General features: G+C 36.1%; 2 protein-coding genes across 2 annotated transcripts; both read right to left on the bottom strand.

Annotated features, from left to right (window-relative positions):
* Nucleotides 1-469: 469 nt before the first annotated feature.
* Nucleotides 470-1,225, bottom strand: LOC137585525 (zinc metalloproteinase nas-13). The gene has a single exon (XM_068301330.1). It carries the CDS (start codon nt 1,223-1,225, stop codon nt 470-472), a length of 756 nt encoding a protein of 251 aa, XP_068157431.1.
* Nucleotides 1,226-2,640: 1,415 nt separating this feature from the next.
* Nucleotides 2,641-17,876, bottom strand: LOC137584903 (protein fem-1 homolog CG6966). Its single transcript, XM_068300498.1, has 5 exons — nt 17,314-17,876; nt 5,373-5,733; nt 4,711-5,311; nt 3,806-4,652; nt 2,641-3,744 (listed from the first exon to the last, which is right to left on the bottom strand). Exons 1-5 carry the CDS (start codon nt 17,371-17,373, stop codon nt 3,559-3,561), a joined length of 2,055 nt encoding a protein of 684 aa, XP_068156599.1. The 5' UTR covers nt 17,374-17,876; the 3' UTR covers nt 2,641-3,558.
* Nucleotides 17,877-19,636: the final 1,760 nt, after the last annotated feature.

Here is a 19,636-nt window from a genome sequence, read left to right as displayed (position 1 = left end):
TGACACTTACACATCGCACACTTATGCCAAATCAAACGCATTCAAGGATATGGCAGAATTCTGTTCAAGAGCTTTGAACTTTAATCGAAATTTGCACAGAATTTTCATTAAATTATTTAATCCCTGCAGCATGTCTAATGTCTAGTTATTCCTCTATTTTATCATTGTATTCTGTTATTTTTAAAACTATTTTTTAATTAGTTGGGTATTAACTCAATATAGCAAAGAAAAATATTTATAAGTAACCAAAATTGGCTGTATTTATTAAAATTTTCTCTTTAATAAATATTCCGAATTTTGTCTCGCACAGCTTTCAATTGACTTTGTTCTCTTTAATTAAATTGTAATTTTTTTTTCAATATTTCTTATTATTGTTAAAAAGGAAAAGAAAAAGCTTATATGACTGCATTTTTGTATTTATTTCTTATCATATTTTAATTGCCCATCATCACCAAAATATTATTTTTCTTTAACAATTGTACATAATGCGAATTTTAGCCAAATCTCCTTCAGATGGTCCACGCGTTTGTCCCATATCTCTTTCAACCGCCTTTCCTTCGACCAAAGCGCGTATGGTTGGCTTAGTTGGATCCTTGGCAAAGGCATTCTTCGAATAATGCATTACGCTTTGATAGTCATAGGGGACATTAAATGTGGTAGTCTGTTCCATGGCCATGAATTGTGACCAATATTTACGTGGAATATTATCATAATCAATTTCCACATATTCGTTGCGATCCGGACGACTTTGTTCGTGGAAAAGACCCAGCACATGCAGCGTTTCGTGCTGAATGACACCCGGCATGGAGAGACAACGCTCGGTCAGCTGAACATCATGGGAACCAAATTGTAATGGCTGATAGCCAACACGAGTGCCGCACATATTTTTTGACTTTTTGAAGTAGACATATCGACGACCGGCCGGAGGATTGCCAGTCATTTCCTCAAACTGCAGGCAGGTTTGATCATTAAAGCTGGTCACGGCATAACGAACATTTGAGGCTTCAATTTCGCTGAAATTGTTGGCTATTCGATAGTAGATCTTTTGTCCTGGCCAACGTTGTAGTGGTGATTGCAAGGCATTACGGGTCTTTACCTCTGCCTGCTCATCATCCACATGAATCTCATTGTAGTAATTCTCATAGTCCTCTATGCCCTGAGACAGGACCCAAGTATCCCAGAGACCAACTACCATTAGAACTGGTAAACACACTTTCAAATACATTTTGCTTTTGTCAAATACGTTAAGTGCACTTGGTCCTTTTATACTTAATTGCACGAAATTACTTATACATTTTATTTAATTATCTTCCTCAATATGCTTGCCCCCATTTACAAAAATTTAACCATATCATATTCATTTGGTTTACGACCAAGTTGAATTTGACTTAACTTTGTTGACTAAAGGTTTGTAATATAATTTGCATAACTTACAGTGTTTATATATTTCTATACGCAGGTATGATAATAATCTCCACCACAGTGCCGGCCAGAAATGTTATACAGGTAAGCACCAGTTTAAAGGTTAATATCTACTTCAGAAAACTTAGAAGTTAGACCAAAAATAATTCTCAACTTTGCAAATTAAGCTTAATTGATTTTAAAAACTTGCATTTTCGTTTCCTACAATTTAACCAAGTTTATCTAATCATTTTAAGGACATACGGCATGCAGGCTAATTTTAAAATTTTATTAATTTCACCCTAAAAGTATGCCACATATAAACTTTATAAATTAGCTGAAAAATTATGAGTTGAATATGTAGAAATATAGTCATAACTTGGTAATTTAAAAACCTATTTTGATGCCAGTCTGTAAATATCGGTAAGAAAATCCTAAAATATTCAATCCATATCTTCCTGTGGCAAGATTGGCGGATTCTAGGGCTAAATAACGAAAAGACGATGCTTTTACTCAGGGCTCAGGACTCTTTTTTGAAACTCCAAGGGTTAGAACTAACGATCTGCTCTCAAGAATTTTCAACATCCTTCAAATGGCATTTCTAACCGAACTAACCGAAAAGTCGAAAAAAACACAAGTGTCCTTGTAACTAAGACATTTCAAGGACTATTAGGATATGTATCTGCTTAGTAGACTTCACGAATTGGATTCTCAAACAATCCCCACTTTTCCTGGATTTGGATTTTTAATCGAAGATTTAAAAAACAAACAATAATTTTCTCAAAATTAGAAAAACGGCCAAAAACTCGCAAAAATCCCAAAATATTTAGTTGGTAGTCTATTTGATGTCTAGAAAGGCAGTTGGACTACCATTTTTCCTCCATCCTTGTTATAAAGTATTTATTATTGCAATATATATTTATTGTATTAATTGGAGGTTGGAGAACTTTTATGGCCACCACTGTATACGTATGGCCACCTACACTTACATTTATGTTTTGGGGTTGCATTGCCTTTTACAGTGCAAGAATGCAAAGTGCCTTCAGCCTGGTTAAGTAGTCCAAATATGCATCTATGTCATTCATCGCGACATTCCTTTTGGCTAACAAATTAGATTCATTTATTTATTTATGTATGGCATTTACACACGTATAGTACTTTCATTTGATATAAGCATATGTATGTAGTAATTCGATTACCAGATGTGTACAAGAATAATAAATAGAGATTGTAATGACATTTTTGTTTTTCCAAAACTCTGTTTTTCGTTTTATTGCTTGAGGGGCACAAAACGGCATCCAGTTAAGAAGTTGGGCGGGTTTTTCATATTTTCATTTTTGTTTTTCTTTTGTTAAGACTAAATATGCATTACAATAGGGACCAAAGTGTATGTATGTATGTGTGTGTGTGTGTGTGTATCTAAGAGTCAGTGGATATGAAGACTGGTGACAGGTGTGGTGGCTGTGTGAGATTGCAACAGCTAATGAGGAGAAGTATATAGTTTAGCTGTTACATTAAGAACAACATACACACACACCAACACATACAAGCTGTGGTGGCATTTTTATACATTTATATAATATTCTTTTATCCATAATTCATACAAAATAGAGTAGCAAGAACACAATAAAATAATAATAATAATAATATTTAAATTAAACAAAATCAAAACACTTTTTTTTTTGCAAGCAAGCAAATTTTTAAATTGCATCTCTAATTAATTCTTGCATTCTTTGTTTGTTTCTTTGTTGTTGTATTTATCGTTGTCTATATTCATTATCATTGTTAACATTAATCTTCGTCTTTATGTGGTCATCCATTTTTGCCGCAATTCATGGATTCCCAAAGCACTTTGCTTGCAAACATCACAAATCAGTTCGTAGTCATATTAATTAACGCTCTCCTCCTTAAACTCCTCGTCGTGCTCTTACTCCTATTCCGTTTGTTACTTCACAGTAATCTTGCACCCATCAGCTCCATTATCTCTCCCAGTTATAGTAGTTTGTAATTTCTGATTCTGATCTGGATGGCGGGCGGGCGTTTTTTGAGTGATTGAATGATTGAACGATCGAGCGAGTTAGTGAGTGAGTGAGTGCGTGAGTCAGTTTTGAGGGTAAATTGAGTTGAGATTGACTCTCGTCTTATCCAGCTTAAAGCCTAATGCAGCTCAATGAACTCACAAAGGGCGGCGGGCACTGCCTGCCTGTACTTGATGTCATGTTTTTTAATGGTTCGCGCAGCCAGGCACGCCAATGTCGTATACTTCATCGGATCAATGATTTTGTGTAAAGGTGTAGGGGCCAGCAAGGACTCAAATGTTTCGCCGGAATTATTTTTCGTATCCTAAGAGTTGACAAAAGGGATTAAATACATCTTTGAACAATAAATTCTCGCAACTACTCACCAAATGCGCTCCTCCTTCGAGCAGGATGTGTGCCAATGGCTCCACATATGGCTGCAGTGTGGCTGCCATATGCAATGGCGTATTGCCAACATCATCTACTGCATTGGGATCGGCTCCCACCTCAAGGAGCGCCTTGGCCAATGTGGCGGATGGAAATTGACACGATGGATAGCGTCCGACTAGAGTTCCCTCGCGATAGCATGCATAGTGGAGGGCAGTTCGTCCAGAGCGTACATAAACTTTGAGACGGTTGAGGCGATACAATGCACTCATCACCTGATGCTTCATATCCGGGCAGAAGCTCTCCGTATCCAGCAGCGAGCTAAGCAGGCAACCAATGTGTAGAGCACTAACCAAGGTGCGACTGAGGGCATTGGGATCATGATTGCAGTCATGCTGATGAGCAGAGTGAAGCGTCGTTGATGAAGAGGAGGTCGATGACGACGTTGATGAGAAGGAGGCTGAGGTGGCTAGTGTTGAGGAGGCGGAACATGATGGTGACTGTGTGAGATGTTTGCTGGCCGCTGGATCCTGTTGCTGCTGTTGTTGTTGCTGCTGCTGTTGTTGCTGCTGCTCCAAGGTGAAGGCCTGACCTCGTTCCACCTCCAAGACGGCCTTGTGGAAAATGGTCAGCATGCCATCCGCCTCAATGGGCGGCACTACACGTCCTCGCGGCAGCAAACGACCCGCCTCGACAAGCATAAAACTAAATAGCTCGGCGAATGAGAGCAACGATGACTGGGTCATGGGGCTGAGGGGTTTAAGAATTTTCTGTTGCATGGTCAAAGCATATGACCAGAGCTCAATGCAGCGATCGAAACGTCCAGCGTCGGCATAATGGGCTCCCCTGTAAAAATATTTTAAATGTAAAATCTTCCAAGTCTAGAGAATAGAGTATTGCTTACCTAAATCTGATATAGTAACTGGTATCCGGATGTGTTGGACCTAAAATACGTTGTCTGATGACTAAAGCTTGCATGCGCATCTCATCTGGATCCAAAACCAATTCCTCTAGCTCCTCAATGCTGGTCACTTCACTGACTAATTCATAGGCTGGCACTGGTTCTTGAACCTTTTTCTCTAGAGGCGGTTCCTGGGCGCGTTCCTCTAGTGCTCGTCGCCACAAGGTCAGGGCAACAGCTATATCACGTTTCTTATCCACATAGGTGGCTCCCAGCAATTCTAGGGCATCGATCCTCGCCTCACGACTAACACAGGGCAATGTTATCAGATGCTCCACTATGGGCATGTGTCCGGTGACGCTCGCCGCCAGCAGCGGAGTCATGCCATAGTAATCCACATCCATGGTGGCGCCATGTTTCAATAGCAATTGCAATATCTGTAATGATCCCGATTCGGCACAATCGTGCAACGCTGTATTCCCCTTGATGCTGCAACGATTCACATCCGCATTCAGTGACAACAAATACTGTGCAATGCGATAGTGTCCCTTGTAGCAGGCAATCATTAGGCAGGTGTGTCCATGTCGATTGGCCACTTCAAAATCTGTCAAGAAGTTAAAGAACTCAATTATAAAGTATTCGATAATAATTCTGGCGAAACTCACCTGCATTATGATGTACCAGATATTTAACTATTTCATAGTGTCCATCAAAGCATGCGGCTCGCAGGGGCGTCGAGTTTGTCCTTGTCGTGCTATTCACATTCGCTCCCCGACGCACCAGCATCTTGACAATGCCCAAATGTCCTGCCGCTGCTGCACACCACAATGGGGGGGCATCCTCAATGGGCTCGCCATCGAAACTAACGGAGCCAACTTGCTGCACATTGGCGCGACACTTTGTCAATAAATATTCTACAATATCGTAGTGTCCATTGCGACACGATATGACCAACGGTGTGGCTCCATTCACTTTCGCTGAGATTAATATGGCAATATCGGCGGCACTTCTGTTTGCAAGGGTTGCCTAAAGGAGGAGAAAGAAAGGAAAATCATTCGTTTAATGTTATTACAATATTATTATTCCTATACTCGTATATATATCGATTATAGTTAAATGGCAAAGGTACAAGGTTCTTGTCAAGACAAATTGTCTGGCATTTATCCATGAATAATTTCAAGTAATGCGTTCCACGTTTCTACTTTACTCGTTACAGAAGGCTTTTTTTCTCACTTTAATTTGTCGCTTTTAAAGCATTGAACTTATTCTCGGATATTAATGAAAGATATTCCCAAATGACTTACCTCCCGCCTAGAATTGAAGGCAAAAGTCCAGTCGTCTCCGACATTCCTCACATAAAAACAGATTTATGACGTCGGCAATAAAATTGCAAAACGACAACAAAAATGATGTCTAAACATTTGCAAAAATGAACTTTTCTCAACTGGCTCTGGCACATGGCACTTAATTGCTGCATTTCGGGGCACAATTTTTACTCTTAATGCACAAATTTATGTTGTACAAAACAAATTTGTCAATGCTAAAACTATGGAATATTAAGTTTTGAGTTAACTTTAACAAGGTTCACGTTAACAAAACTAAACATTGCAAATTAAACATTTGCAAAAAATACTTTTCAAATTGAATCAAATACAATTAAAGTTTAAGAAGTGTTTCAATCAAGATCTTTTCCCGGTTTTAAGTTATATATAACAATAAGTTACTTAATTAGAACCCGGGAAATAAAATATTGTCTTACATGAACTGTGATTAATTTGTTGATCTAAACCTACCTAACCCCCAGCAGGTTGAATCATCATTCAGCATTTGTTTTTATTTTCATTCAAATAGATAATAGTCGCGTCATTCATTATTAAAAAGGTTGGGTTTGTTATCAGAAAATGTATTTACTATGGGTATCTATGGGTGATTAAAAATCATGATGCAATATATAATAACTTCCAATTATAAATAATTTCTATATATTATAATTAAAATTTCATACACACACACACACACATGGAGGGCATACACAACACATCACATTGCTGCTAATTAGAATACTTGCACAAGATAAAAACAAATGATAGACTGATGGGTTAAGGGGGTGGTGAAGGGGTAGGGAGGAATGACAGTGGTGGGGGGTTGCTTGCCAATCAGCTAAGTGTGGCTGTTTGCCTGCTAAAGCTAATTTCAAATCTCTTGTTTTTCTATACATTTTATATACATTTGAAATTGAAATTCATTTATGTGAAACGTGTTTCGTTGAAGCTTTATGTTAATTATAATGCGGCGCGTGTAAAAGGTGTAGCAAGTAATAAAATGGGAGAGGGATGGAGAGAGGGGGGAGGAAGACGATAGGTTGGTAAACAAAATGTGTGCACAAATTTTTCGCACTATAAAACGATTAAGAACTTGAAATATTTTTATTTAATTGTATTGAGAAGTAGTTTACCCACTTGAGCGATTGGATTGCAATTAGGGAAATACCTTGGAATTGGAAGAGCCAAAAACCCGTTAAGTGAACCTGCTACCACCCCACTACTAGGCAACTTAAGTCCAAAGTAGAGGGATGAGGTTTGGTGTGGGGGGCAACCCATCAAACTCAATTAGAACATTCGACATTAGATTGTCACATGCATTCGTCACGACCTCCACCACTTCTCACCCCTTCAAGAGACAACCAACGCCTCTGCAGGAACCAGAAATATTCTCACATAAAAATCTCACACAAAAAAAAGAAAATAAAAAAAAGAAACGACAAAAAAAAAACCACACACTCTGGCAAAAGACCTTGTGAATGCCGTGCGGCTTTTTTTGTGTTGTTCTCTCTTTGTTTAATACCCAGCAGATATTTGTTAATAAAGTATATTAAGTTTTGAAAAGCCAAATTCTAAAAGGCTCATGTCATCACTATTTTCAAATAGCGTAAACAAAGAAGTTACTAAATCTTTGCCATGAGAGAGTATTTTTCCTTTTTTCTTACCGTGTATTATAAAAAGTATAGGTCTATAAAAGAGATTTTGGTTGAGATCAGATTCAATCACTTTTCCAATTCAAATTAAAGAAATTTTACCTTATATTATATGCATATCAGCAAAAAAAAAAAACGAACATTCAACAAAGATTTTTGGATGTATTTTATATCAAATTATTCTGCAGAAAGGGCATTTAAATCGAATCGTTCCGCCAATGACTTAAAGAACATAAATTTCTCTCTCTTTTGCGTTGTTGTTTTGTCGTCGTTTCTTTACCTAACTTTTGTTTCCTGCTTTCTACAGCAAAGAATTCTTTTCTTTCTTTCTTTCTTCTCGATATTGTTCTGCGTCACAGAGCGATCTTCCCCGTCAGCCACCTCTCATTTATCGACACCTCAGAGCGCGTGACAAGCGAAAAATAAAACTGAGAGAAAGAAAAAAGTAAAACACGGGGAAAAGAAATACAACATTTTGGCAACATTTTTTGCTGGCAAAGAAGAAATCGTTGTGTATTTTCAAAATAAACAACACACACACACACAAAAACAGAAGAAAAGCCCAGAGTGGAGAGAAAATCGTTGAACAATGGAAAAATTACGCATTAATTTCAATCGGCATCGGCATTGGCGGCTAGTGAACTTTTCGCTTTCGTTTTGAGCCAACCAACCAACCAACAGCTGTTTGCTTTTCCGCATTTCAATTAAATTAATAAAAGAAAAAGAAAAAAAGACCGCCCCATCGTAATAATCATTATCAGCATGGATCATTATCATCATCATGATGAATGAATCAGCTGGGCTCTGAGACGAGAGCATGCCACTTTTAACCTTGGCTTTTTCGGTTAAAATGTTTAAGCCAAATCTGACAATAGGAAGGCAAATGGTGGGCGGCCTCTGTGGCATAAAAAGCAAATGGCACGTGAATTTCGACGTTGCGGCGGCGGCTCAGGGACTGGAAAATCAATCAATTTATACAGGTTGCGAGCATTATGCGATAATAGATATGACCCCCATCGCAATGGTTCAACGAACGACCCTCCCTTCCACCACCGCCACCATCACATCGCATAATAATATTGGATATCTGGCGTAGAGAAAAGAATTATGAGAAATTGAACAGATGGGGCTATAATTTACAATTTAGATTGAAGGCTTCTACTTATCATTTTTTCATTTGCCTTCTAGAGACCTTTTTCTTGTTCTACATTTCTGATAAACAAACAAAATACATACATACATATATAATAATATAATTTAAGTTGCAAACAATTGATAGAAAAATATAACTGGGTTATCTTATAAAACAACAACAGAAACTTGTTTTGTTTTAGTTTTAGTGTGGATAGGCCTGAAGTTCATGGGTTTATCAAGAGGCAGATACGTAGCTATTTCCAATACTTTTCATTTTTACACAAACTTTTAAAAGCAATCAACAACTACAGGCCAAATGAGTAACTATTTATAGTTAGACTATTTAAGCTTAAGCTTAATCAAGTTCCATTTAGGAAGTTTTTTTTGTTAAATTAAAGAATGGAATGGAATTGTGGACAGAAACAACTTTAATTAAAGCAGCTTAAATAACAATAAATGCAATACATTGTATTTACTTTACCATTGCATAAGAATAAAGCAAATTTAATCCTTAAATAGAACAAAAATACTGAAAGGTAGTTTCATCGGGCATAACTAAATGGATTGTGGATTAACGAATTTGTTATGGAAATAAAATATTTAGGTCCAATTTATTTAGGTTTAACAGTTTATTTAAATTTAAATTCAAATTTGATTTCCCCTTTTGCTTAATAAATAAAATTCTTAGGTTTTCATCTAATGTAGAACCTTTAAAAATTAATTAATTTCATTTTCCAATTCCCAGAAACTATCAAAGGACTGAATATTGTGAATATAATGAATTTTGATATTAGTTTTAGTTTGTTTTTTGTTTTTATCAGTGTATTTCGGCCACTCGTCTCACTAACTATAATCTTTATTGCTGTACCTACTAATTAAAATCACCAAAATCAACCGTTTTATATTTTCAATTTATAAAGGTGATAAAAGCAAATCAACTATAGGATTTATGTCAAGATATATGTATGTGTGAAGCTAGATAATTTTATTTAGAAAGCAAATAATTTGAAGGACGTTTTAGTAGAAAACCATTTCATTTTTTTCAGTGTAGAATGCAAATTTTTGAATTAGTCGCCGGCTCATCAGAGAGCACACTTGACTTGACTCTTGACTAACTAATCTTGATTGTTGTACTAATTAAAATCACTAAATATTTCCATAAAATATTCAAATTTTCCACAGCATGCATTTTCTTAATTTACATTTATGTATTTTTCCATAGACCCCCAACCAACCAACTCAGTCCGACCTTGACCCTAGAGAGTGGGCGATTATTGTCCGTCGTCCATCAGCTGTGTGAACCCATCTCAATATAAACAGCAAAATGATGCTGATGGTTGATGCTCCCGTTAAAAGCACCGTTGACCTCAAGCAAAAATATACACAACAAAAAAAGTAAAAAATTTATTAACTTTACTTTTAAGCTTTTGTTTTGTTGGCTTCCACCCTTGAGGGGACTGCGCAGTCGCGTAGACGCCACAGTTTAGCTAACAAATAAACCAAATAATTGAGCTCTCTGACTGATGATTTGAATGTCGAGTCGAATCCAAGTTAATGCCAAGCAAAAGAGACAAACAGAGAGAAGAAGAGGGATAGATAGAGACAGAGGCGAGACATATTCGTCTACTGCATAGATATCGACATTGAACTCGTTCAATGTCAGAAATTATCATAAATTATGCGTATAAACCGAAAACGAACCAACTAACAACTAATAAAATAGCAGCAAAAACAACAACACCAACAACAACAACAACAACAGCAATTACAGCAAAACAATGACAACAACAACAACAAAGGAAAGTTTGTTTATTACACGGAAACAAATAATAATTTAACTATGCTTTAATCGCCATTTAATAGACTTGAGACTTTAACTCAAGTCAACATGAGTTTAGGCTGACATTTTCCCATAACGGTAAATATTGTATATGTGTGTGTGTGTACATTGGCAAGGTCGTTGTCTATCCTTCTCAGTCTCCCCTTCTCTCTATCCCTCTCATGCATGTGAAACATCTAGTTAAATACACTTCTAAGCCAAATACTCTGAGATATATCAATTTGCATAAAATAGAAATCAACTGCAAAAGTATGTAGTAGGTAGGTAAATATGTACATACATACATATATACATTCAATTTTTTTATATGTATTCTTGTTCAGCTGATTCATTGTGGCAATTTACACATTATAGTGAAAACTGGTTTCAACAGCTGATATCTACTGCTTTTAGCTGGGCACTAAATACGTTGAATTAATCAAATATTAAACCACTCACTAGAATTTATTTCAAATGAAACCTTTTAAAACCTTTGAAATGAAAAGGAAAGTAAAATGCTTGGCATTGTAAAGTGTATGACCAAGTCGGTGTACCGGAAGTCAATGCCCCGCCTCCTCCCCATTGGTCTTGTAATTTCTGTTTTGTTTTCACATTTGCACAAACAAACAAAAACAATTTGTAGCAAATTTATAAATTTGTTGTTTTTCGGGAAGTACAAATTGTTTAATTTTTTTTTTTTTTGTTCATGCTATTTTCTCAACTCGTTGAAATGAAAACATTGCAAAATTTTGTCTGAAAAGTTGTGAGAAAAATGCCATTTACTTGCTTTCCTTGTGAAAAAACAAACAATATTCGTCTATCTATGTATGTATATTCTGAATCATCTGTCTTGGGGGGAAGTGGGGAATTCACACAAAGTGAAATTCGGGGAAATTTTTGTGCCAATCAATTAAGAAATAAATTATGAGAGCAAACAAAAAAATAAAATCCCCCAGAGACTAGAACTTTATGGCTGAATGTAAATATTATTCGCGTAGTATTTAAATTGATGCAAATTCAAATTTTAAACGTGTCCAAATAAATGCTTAATTTCCAATGTTCCATTTGAAAATTAGTTTTATATTCAAATTTACTTATATATTAGGAAATCATCTTCATTTATTTTAGGTAATAAAATGAAATTACAAATAAAAGTTCAAACCTTTTATTAAAGAATTTCGAACTACTTGAAAGTTTCTGTAAATTGTTATCTTTTTTTACTCATCTTTTTAATTTTAATATGAAATCGTTTTTAAGTCAAACTTTTTAACATTTCAATTAAAATTTAATTTTTGGCTTAAATGTTCTCTCTAAATTTTTGTAATTGTTTTTGACCAAAAACCAAATAAAGTTTTAAAGTTAATTTCAAGGCTGGCCAACACATTGAAAACTTATTGAAGGTTTTTTAAAGATTTTAATTTTTGCTTGTAATTGAACAACTTAATTGTTAAGCAAGGAAACCAAATTATTTGTTCTCAATTTTAGGCAGTAGATACTTGATTTGAGATTGTATCTTTTGGTTGACCCCATGATGATTTGTTAAATTTTGAAAACAAACATTTAACTGAACACACATTCATCGTAAGTCTTGAGTAAAGAATAAAATTGTGCAAAATTCCCCGTGGCCATAAAGCGATAGTTAACCGCCGTCTATTTGTTTATGCATAAGTACATATATCATTTTTTTTCTTCATGTTTTCCTAACATTTGCACGCTGCATAACATTAAAACTAATTAGAAAAAAAGCGAAAAAATACATGAAAAACAGAGAGAGATAGAGAGAAAGAGAGAGGGGGAGAGAGGAGTCTAAAAAAGCAAATTTGTTGTATGCAAAAGTGAGTTGAGTTAAGTTGAATTTGAGTTGGTCAACAGCTGTTTTTGAGGTTGAGGTTGGATTCTTTTGCGTTCACTTGGTAACCTCAAAACGCGAATCTATCAAGTGTATGTATGTGTGCGCGAGTGTGTGTATTTTGCCTGAAGCTGTTTTTTAGCTTAAAGTGTTTTTAAGCTTGGCTTGGCTTGTCTTGGTCGTGCCTCTTGCCTCTTGGACCCAGCTTCTTTTTCTACTTGTTTGCCATTTAACTGCTTCTTGATTATTAGTTTTTCAGTGCCTTTGCCTTTGTGTGAGTGTGCCACTGTATGTGTGTGTGTGTGTGTAAGGTCAGAGCCAATCTTGCTTGGCGTCGTCGACGTCTGGTTTACTTTGACTTCAATTCTTTGTCATTGCTGTTCGCTTAGTACAAGAACCCAACTCAATTCAACTCAACAGGGGCTACATACACACACCACACACACACACATACGCACATGTATGCTTTTATCTGCATGTGTGTGTATATATAGTATTTAGCCTATTGAGTACACCAAAGAAGAACACGAGGAAGGGCAATTAACAGTCACAAAAAGATAACAAACAATTGAAACCCCAGGCTCGACCACTTCGAACTCTCTATCCGTGTGAATGAGTGTGTTCATGTCTTTGTGTGTGTGTGTGTGTATAATGATAGCGTTCATTGGCTTTATCTTTGGGTTCTTGTCACAGTGTACTTAACAAATACACTGTTCCAAAAATATTCAAGTCAAAATTGCAGCTGTTTTTTTCTTTATCATAACTAATTCCTCCCCCTCATAAATTGACCCAGAACCATAGAGAGGTCACTCCACCCAGAGGCAAATGTACTTTGCTTAGGTTTCCCAAAATTGTAACTCGTCGATAAGGTTTGTGTACTTAAGTAGCATTATCACTATCCAAAGGTCATTTATATGTAATTTAAAGCAGGGAAAATTTCAAAAATAATCTCGTTTTGTATCCCAAAATGTGTACATTCTTCGTACATCATTGGTTAAAGAACCAGACGATTCATCTTTCTGCACTTTTTCTCTAAACCAACAGGTATCTTTAGTTAGTTATTGTTATTGTTAATAAATACCTAAGAGAAAAAAATATTATTATAATTCAAATAAATTAATTGAATTTAGAGTTTTATTTTTTAAATCTTTAAATACACTAATTTACACAAATATTTATAATCACTTTAAATCTTTGCCTCTCACTAATTTTAGTTCTTCAATTTGTTTTAGACTAAACTCAATAAATTTCACATATTTTTTTGTTATGGCGACTAATTCGCACAGTGTATTTTAGAGTAAACCATTATGAACGCTGTAATGTAATGGAGGGCGGGGGGATGAATGAAAAGGGAAAGGCACCTATCAATTGCGTGCTACCGCGCACAAATACATTACTCCTAGTTTATTTGCGAGTTGGCAATGTATATATGTACATATGTATGTATGTACATTCATATGTATACAATATATTATAAAATTCAGTCGATTTATATCGGTTCGTTTGTTTTACGTTCCGTTTAAGATGATTCAAGTTCGTCGCACGATTAACTAAAACAACAAATCAGAAAGATGAATGTCCGTCACTCACACACACACTGAATAAATACAATAGGTATAAAGATATGTCTTAGTCTACAAAAATCGGCTTATCACTTGTGATAATATGCATATCATTCGCTTGGTTTATATTGTTTACCTTAACATAAGTCACTACACACGCTTTTAGTTATCATTAGAATGGCGTCTAGAGGAATGATCTTATCGTTGTTGTTCAGTTGCTCTAAATTTTCTCATGGAGTGTGTTTTTGACCATCAACAACTGGCTATTTCTTCTTCTTTGTCTTCAGCAATCAATCAATCTAGCCTCGATCACGTAGAGTCAAACAAATATAATGATACCCTCTCTTCTCTTCTCCCTCCCTCTATCTATCTCTTTCGTTCATTGTATATCTATATTTCTCATTTACTTTAGCTGAGTATGTACTCAAGTAGCACTTTATTTATGTACTATACATCACATAGAGTTGGTTCTCTCCTTTATTTTTGGAACAAACATAAACAACAACAAAACCAAACCAGTCCAAGTAGAATATAAAATAAAAGCTCATTAAAATAAAAGCCGAAGTTGCTACACACTTGAGGATATTGAATTGATGGGTTCGGGAAATATAATCTGCCAGTTTTGCTAGTCTTTTGAATTGATTAAAACAATTTGGAAGAGAAATGACGTTATGCATTGTTGACTATTTGGAGTAATCGGCCTTTTTGCTCGTTAGAACTTGTGAAAATTTATTTAAACGCAACAAATTGAGTTACTTCAATGGTTTTACCATTAGTTCCAGTTAGTTAGGAGAACTATTTCAAGGCTACAAATATCATTAGAGTGACGAAAAGTTAAACTATTCGGACTATTTTTGGTATATTTAGACAAAAAGAATAGACTTATTTGGAGAGGGTATTGCGAGAGAAGAAAAAGAAACCAGTTTCTTGGTCTAGAATACGCTGCATGCACAATCCGAGGAGCAGGTTGCTTGACTTCTTCTATATATACTACATACATACATACATAGATGTACATACTTATATAGACAGACTATAACCCAAAAAAAAAAAAGAATAAAACAAAAAAACGCATAAGAAATCGAGGCTATTTTGAGAAGAGAGCAGCAGCACATACGAGGCAAGAGTACAATACATTTACCTCACCTAACCACACTAAATGAAGTGACACATTTTCATGGCCGTCGACGACGACGACGGCGACTACAACGCAGAGGAGCGATGAGGAGGAGAAGGAAGTCAAAAGCGAGCCTTCGTCTTCCTGGTGATTGAACGCTTTCAAGGATAATTGTCCAAAACCTGGTCTGTTCTCTCTGTCTCTCTCTATATATGTACATACTTTTCGTGGTGTGTCTCCCAAGTGCGTTCACTTTTTGTGGGCGTAACTCTGACAGAGAATTAAAGTAAAGCCTCCAAAGCATAATTTGATGAACTCAATCGCGGAATTGCGGAAGCAAATGCAAAGCGACGTCAACGACGTGAGTTTTGAGCTGTTAATTTTAACGTGTTTAACCACAACACCAACAACAACAACTACGTGGCCCAAATAAAATTTGCTAAAAATACTACGGGGAAGAGAGGGGGGGAACATACACGCGTTTATGTATGGAAAACAGACAAGTTCAATTTTTTCCTTCTTCTTTTGTCTTTTGTTTGTTCGATAAGATTAAAACAAAAGACATGCAGCAGCAGCAGCAGCGAACGACTGAGGAAGTGATTCAACGCGTCAACAAATTTTTATTCAATTCGGGAATTTTCATTTAAATTGTTTATTCTTGAAGAAAAGTTCAAAGTAATATTCGATGACATTTTTGCTTTTTTTTTTTTTCTTCTTTCGTTTTCTTGTTGCTACTGTTGCTGTTGTTGTTGCTATCCCATGTGGTAAATAATTGTTGAAATGCCCAAAGTGAGCTAAAAATATAATAAACCATCCCCCTGACTAGGTAATCACATGCTACCTTTCACATAAGTCGGCAAAAGGGTATATTAGATGGTCAAAATGTAACTAGAAAGATAACTAAGAAATAATATTAAAAAAAAAAAAAAAATTTTGGAAACCATAAGAGAAATGCAAATTTTTGTTAGCTCAAGAAGATTTTCTAAATAATAGCTAATAAGTTTTAGTTTTATTTTATTTGAAATTCCTTAAATTTTTGGCTCAATTAAAAAAGAATTTAGACTAAACTGAAACATTCGATCACTCCAAAACGCCAAAGCAAGTTAACAATTAATGAATATTTGTTTTACATCATAATTTCCATTGCCGTATTTGTTTAGGGTATACCTCCAAGTCGGTGGAATGGAATGAGCTTTCCTTTGTGTGCCAATGTCAAGCATAAAGAGCAGTAGCCATACATATGTACATATATAGATATCTTACAAGCGGCTAAGGAGGAGGTGGTTGGGATTGGAGGGGCAATTCGAGGGGTACACTGCAAAGCTTAAGAACTTTGTTATGCAAAAAGCGTGCCAAGCATTGGCCCTAGTTTCAGCCCTGGTACGCCCCCGCTCCACAAAACAATCAGCAATCACACACACTTGTATTTGTATGTGTGCATAGTTAAATCTATATATAAATATGTATGTATACTTGTCTATACATTTGTATAGACAAACATATATATTTGTTATTGTTTTGAGTTAGCAATGTTGGTGCAGAGCAAGTGGCCGCAATGCGGCTCAATTTAGAGATTAAACAGCTAAAAATTAATTTATTTGACATTTCCTTTAAATTATCTACTTATTTGATTTAAAAAAAAATGAGTAACTGCTTCGAAAATTATTAAAATATTAAAAAAGTAGCGGTAATAGTTTTGAGTTTGTCTAGAAATAGTAGCTGTAAATTGATTTTAGCCATTTCTGAGTTTTAGCTTGCTCATCACTGGCCGAAGAACATGCGCGTATGTATGGCTTAGCGAAAAGACTATGTGTTTGTGTGTGTGAATTTTATTGATTAGTCACAAGGCTAGCAGCTGAGATTCTGGATATATATATTTTTTTCTTCACTTTGCAACAACTTTAAGTTGCCTCACACACACACACACAAAAATCAAAACATAAAATCCACTTCAGAAAAACTCGATTCATTTCAAAAATAAAAGACCTATCGAAAATTCTAATTTCTAACCAATCGAAAAAGCGACAAGTGCGATGTTGAGGTGCTGGGTATCTGCTGACTGGAACAACGTGGAGCAAAAAGGCACTTGGAAACAAAATTTATGAAGCAATTAAGCTTAGGTTAACCTATAGATTCCTTTCATGAACTCACCTTCAACTGTGCCAAATTGTTATCGCGTGCAGCATTAAAAACGAGAAATTTATAATCCATTTTCTGTTCTGGTCTCAAAATTGCATAAATGATTTGTTGAGAGCCAACAGGGGACCAAAAGGGGGGCGCTGCCGTAGACCGGTGTACCGATGAGATTCTTCTATATTTCCTGGTAATTTTTTGTTTGTTTAATTCTTCTGTTATCTATATGCTTGTATCGAACGTACGTTCTTTTTCTTGTTCACAAAAAAAAGAACTCTTAACCGAGCCACGGTAATGAAATATAACAACAATAGCCGCCCGTTGCCCGTTCTTCTTGTTGTTGTTCTTCGTTTCTGCCTGCTTCCGTATTTGTAATTTGTTGCAATTTGCGCACTTTTCTTCTTGGCTAACGACCAGGAAAACAGTCGCTTGTTTTCAAATTATTTCAGCTATCACGTCACTTGTCGTTTTTAACAACAATTTATAAAACTATTTTGTTATTTATCTGGATTTTTAAAAACGAATTTACCGACGACCGGTCACAACAGAACCGCTCTCTCCGAAAACAAAAACAACAATAACGAAAAAAAAACAACAAAGTGACCAACTCTAAATAAAGTGAAAATGTAACATTTAGTGTGACCAACTTCGAAATGGTTCGCCAAATACTAGATTTAATTTTTAACAGTGAGTTAACTCAAAATGAGCATGTTAGCGCGAAATGAGCATATTGTTAGCATATTATTTTACAGAACTCACACTGTGCTATTAACGCATAGTTATCAAATAGAGATGTTTGATTCTTATCGATAGAACTACCTGACCGGTAAATTTGAAACGATAACTATTGAAATGAAATAACATACTGTTACTATTAATTTGCTGATATCAGATTAATATTTTATAGCCAATAAATGTATCTCGGCAATTCTGAGATATAATTTAAGGTTTTATTTGGATTTCTGCGAATGTTATCATAAAATAACTGTCTTAATTTCTCTAATATTCAGCTGCAAATACTTTGTATTGAAACTTTTGTCTACTTTGAAAGTTTTTTCAAAGAAGATAATTTTCAATGTAAAAATGTTAAATGTAATTTTTAAATCTAAATATCTTTGAAACTTTTGTCTCGAAAATTATAAGAGATCACTTAGTAATCAACAAAAATCTTAATCAATTATTGTTCAAAATGTGGCTCTTAAAATAAATAAAAAACTTAAAATTTGTAAACATGTTTTTTCTATTCTATGTATTTTGTTCCAAGTGTTTATCTTCTAATCAGTGCTTGCTGTCTGCCCGCTCCTTTTCGAACTGACGTAAGCCTGGATTTTGTAAATTTTCCGGACACTGCGTTACGTTGACAATTTTCAGTTGGCAGGCAGCAAACAGTTGGGAACAAAGTACTAGGCAAAAGTAAAACAATAAAAGCAAACCGAATGCAAGCGTTTTCCGAGACCGCTGACAAACACAGCTGGTGGAGTACCGTGCCATGCCGTGCCCTACTCGAGCCCGTGCCCGTGTTGAGCTTAAATGGCAAGTAAACTGCAGCTAACCGTTTGCTTTGCTAATTTTCCGGGACGCCTTGTGCTTTTTCTTGGCAATTGTGTGGGCGTTGTGAGTGCGCTAGGGTATAGCAACAATAATACTAACAATAACAATAACAACAACGTAAACGAGGCTAGGTAGGTGCTGAGGGCGTGGCTGTGCACTTGCTGTTGCTGCTCTTGCTGCTGCTGCTTATTATTTGCACTCGGCAAGGCCAAAAGCATAATAAATCGAGAAAGCAATGGCTAAGGCGGGATAGGATAGGTGGTACATAGTTTCCTGGTACAGGGGCAGGGGCAGCCTACTGATGGTGGCAGTGGCAGTGGCGGTAGCGGTAGCGGCGCACTTGGAAATCTTTTATTCATGAATGCCGGCCTCCACTACCATAAAAATTGCACAATTTGAAGCGCCTCCTCCGTCGGAGACATTTGGGCACACACACACACAAACAGGAAAAAAACGAAAGAAAAAAGTAAAATAAAATAAGGAATGGTAGGGGGTAAAGGGGAAAACGTAGAATGGTAACGCTCTCAAGGATTTCGGCAATGGGTCTTGGGTTTGGGTCCTCTCATCCTTGGCTGATGCTGCAGGCGATAGTTGCATAAATCATACAAACCGTGCGGCTGGCTGTTGTTGTCCTCTCTCACTCTCTCTCTGTCTCTTTCGGTGCACGCAGAAGGACTTTACGACACTTAAGCCGCCGTTCACACAGAGTCCTCAAATGTCTGAATTTGATTGCGCGGCCGCAACACCATCTTGTCCGCGTCCGCAAGCAAGACTTAAGGAGTTGGCGGCG

The sequence above is a fragment of the Drosophila tropicalis genome, unplaced genomic scaffold (assembly GCF_018151085.1).
Source record: "Drosophila tropicalis isolate 14030-0801.00 unplaced genomic scaffold, ASM1815108v1 contig_878, whole genome shotgun sequence".
Taxonomy (NCBI): Eukaryota; Metazoa; Arthropoda; class Insecta; order Diptera; family Drosophilidae; genus Drosophila; species Drosophila tropicalis.
The sequence above is the reverse complement of the archived record's forward strand: the minus strand, read 5'-3'. Positions and strand labels throughout refer to the sequence as shown.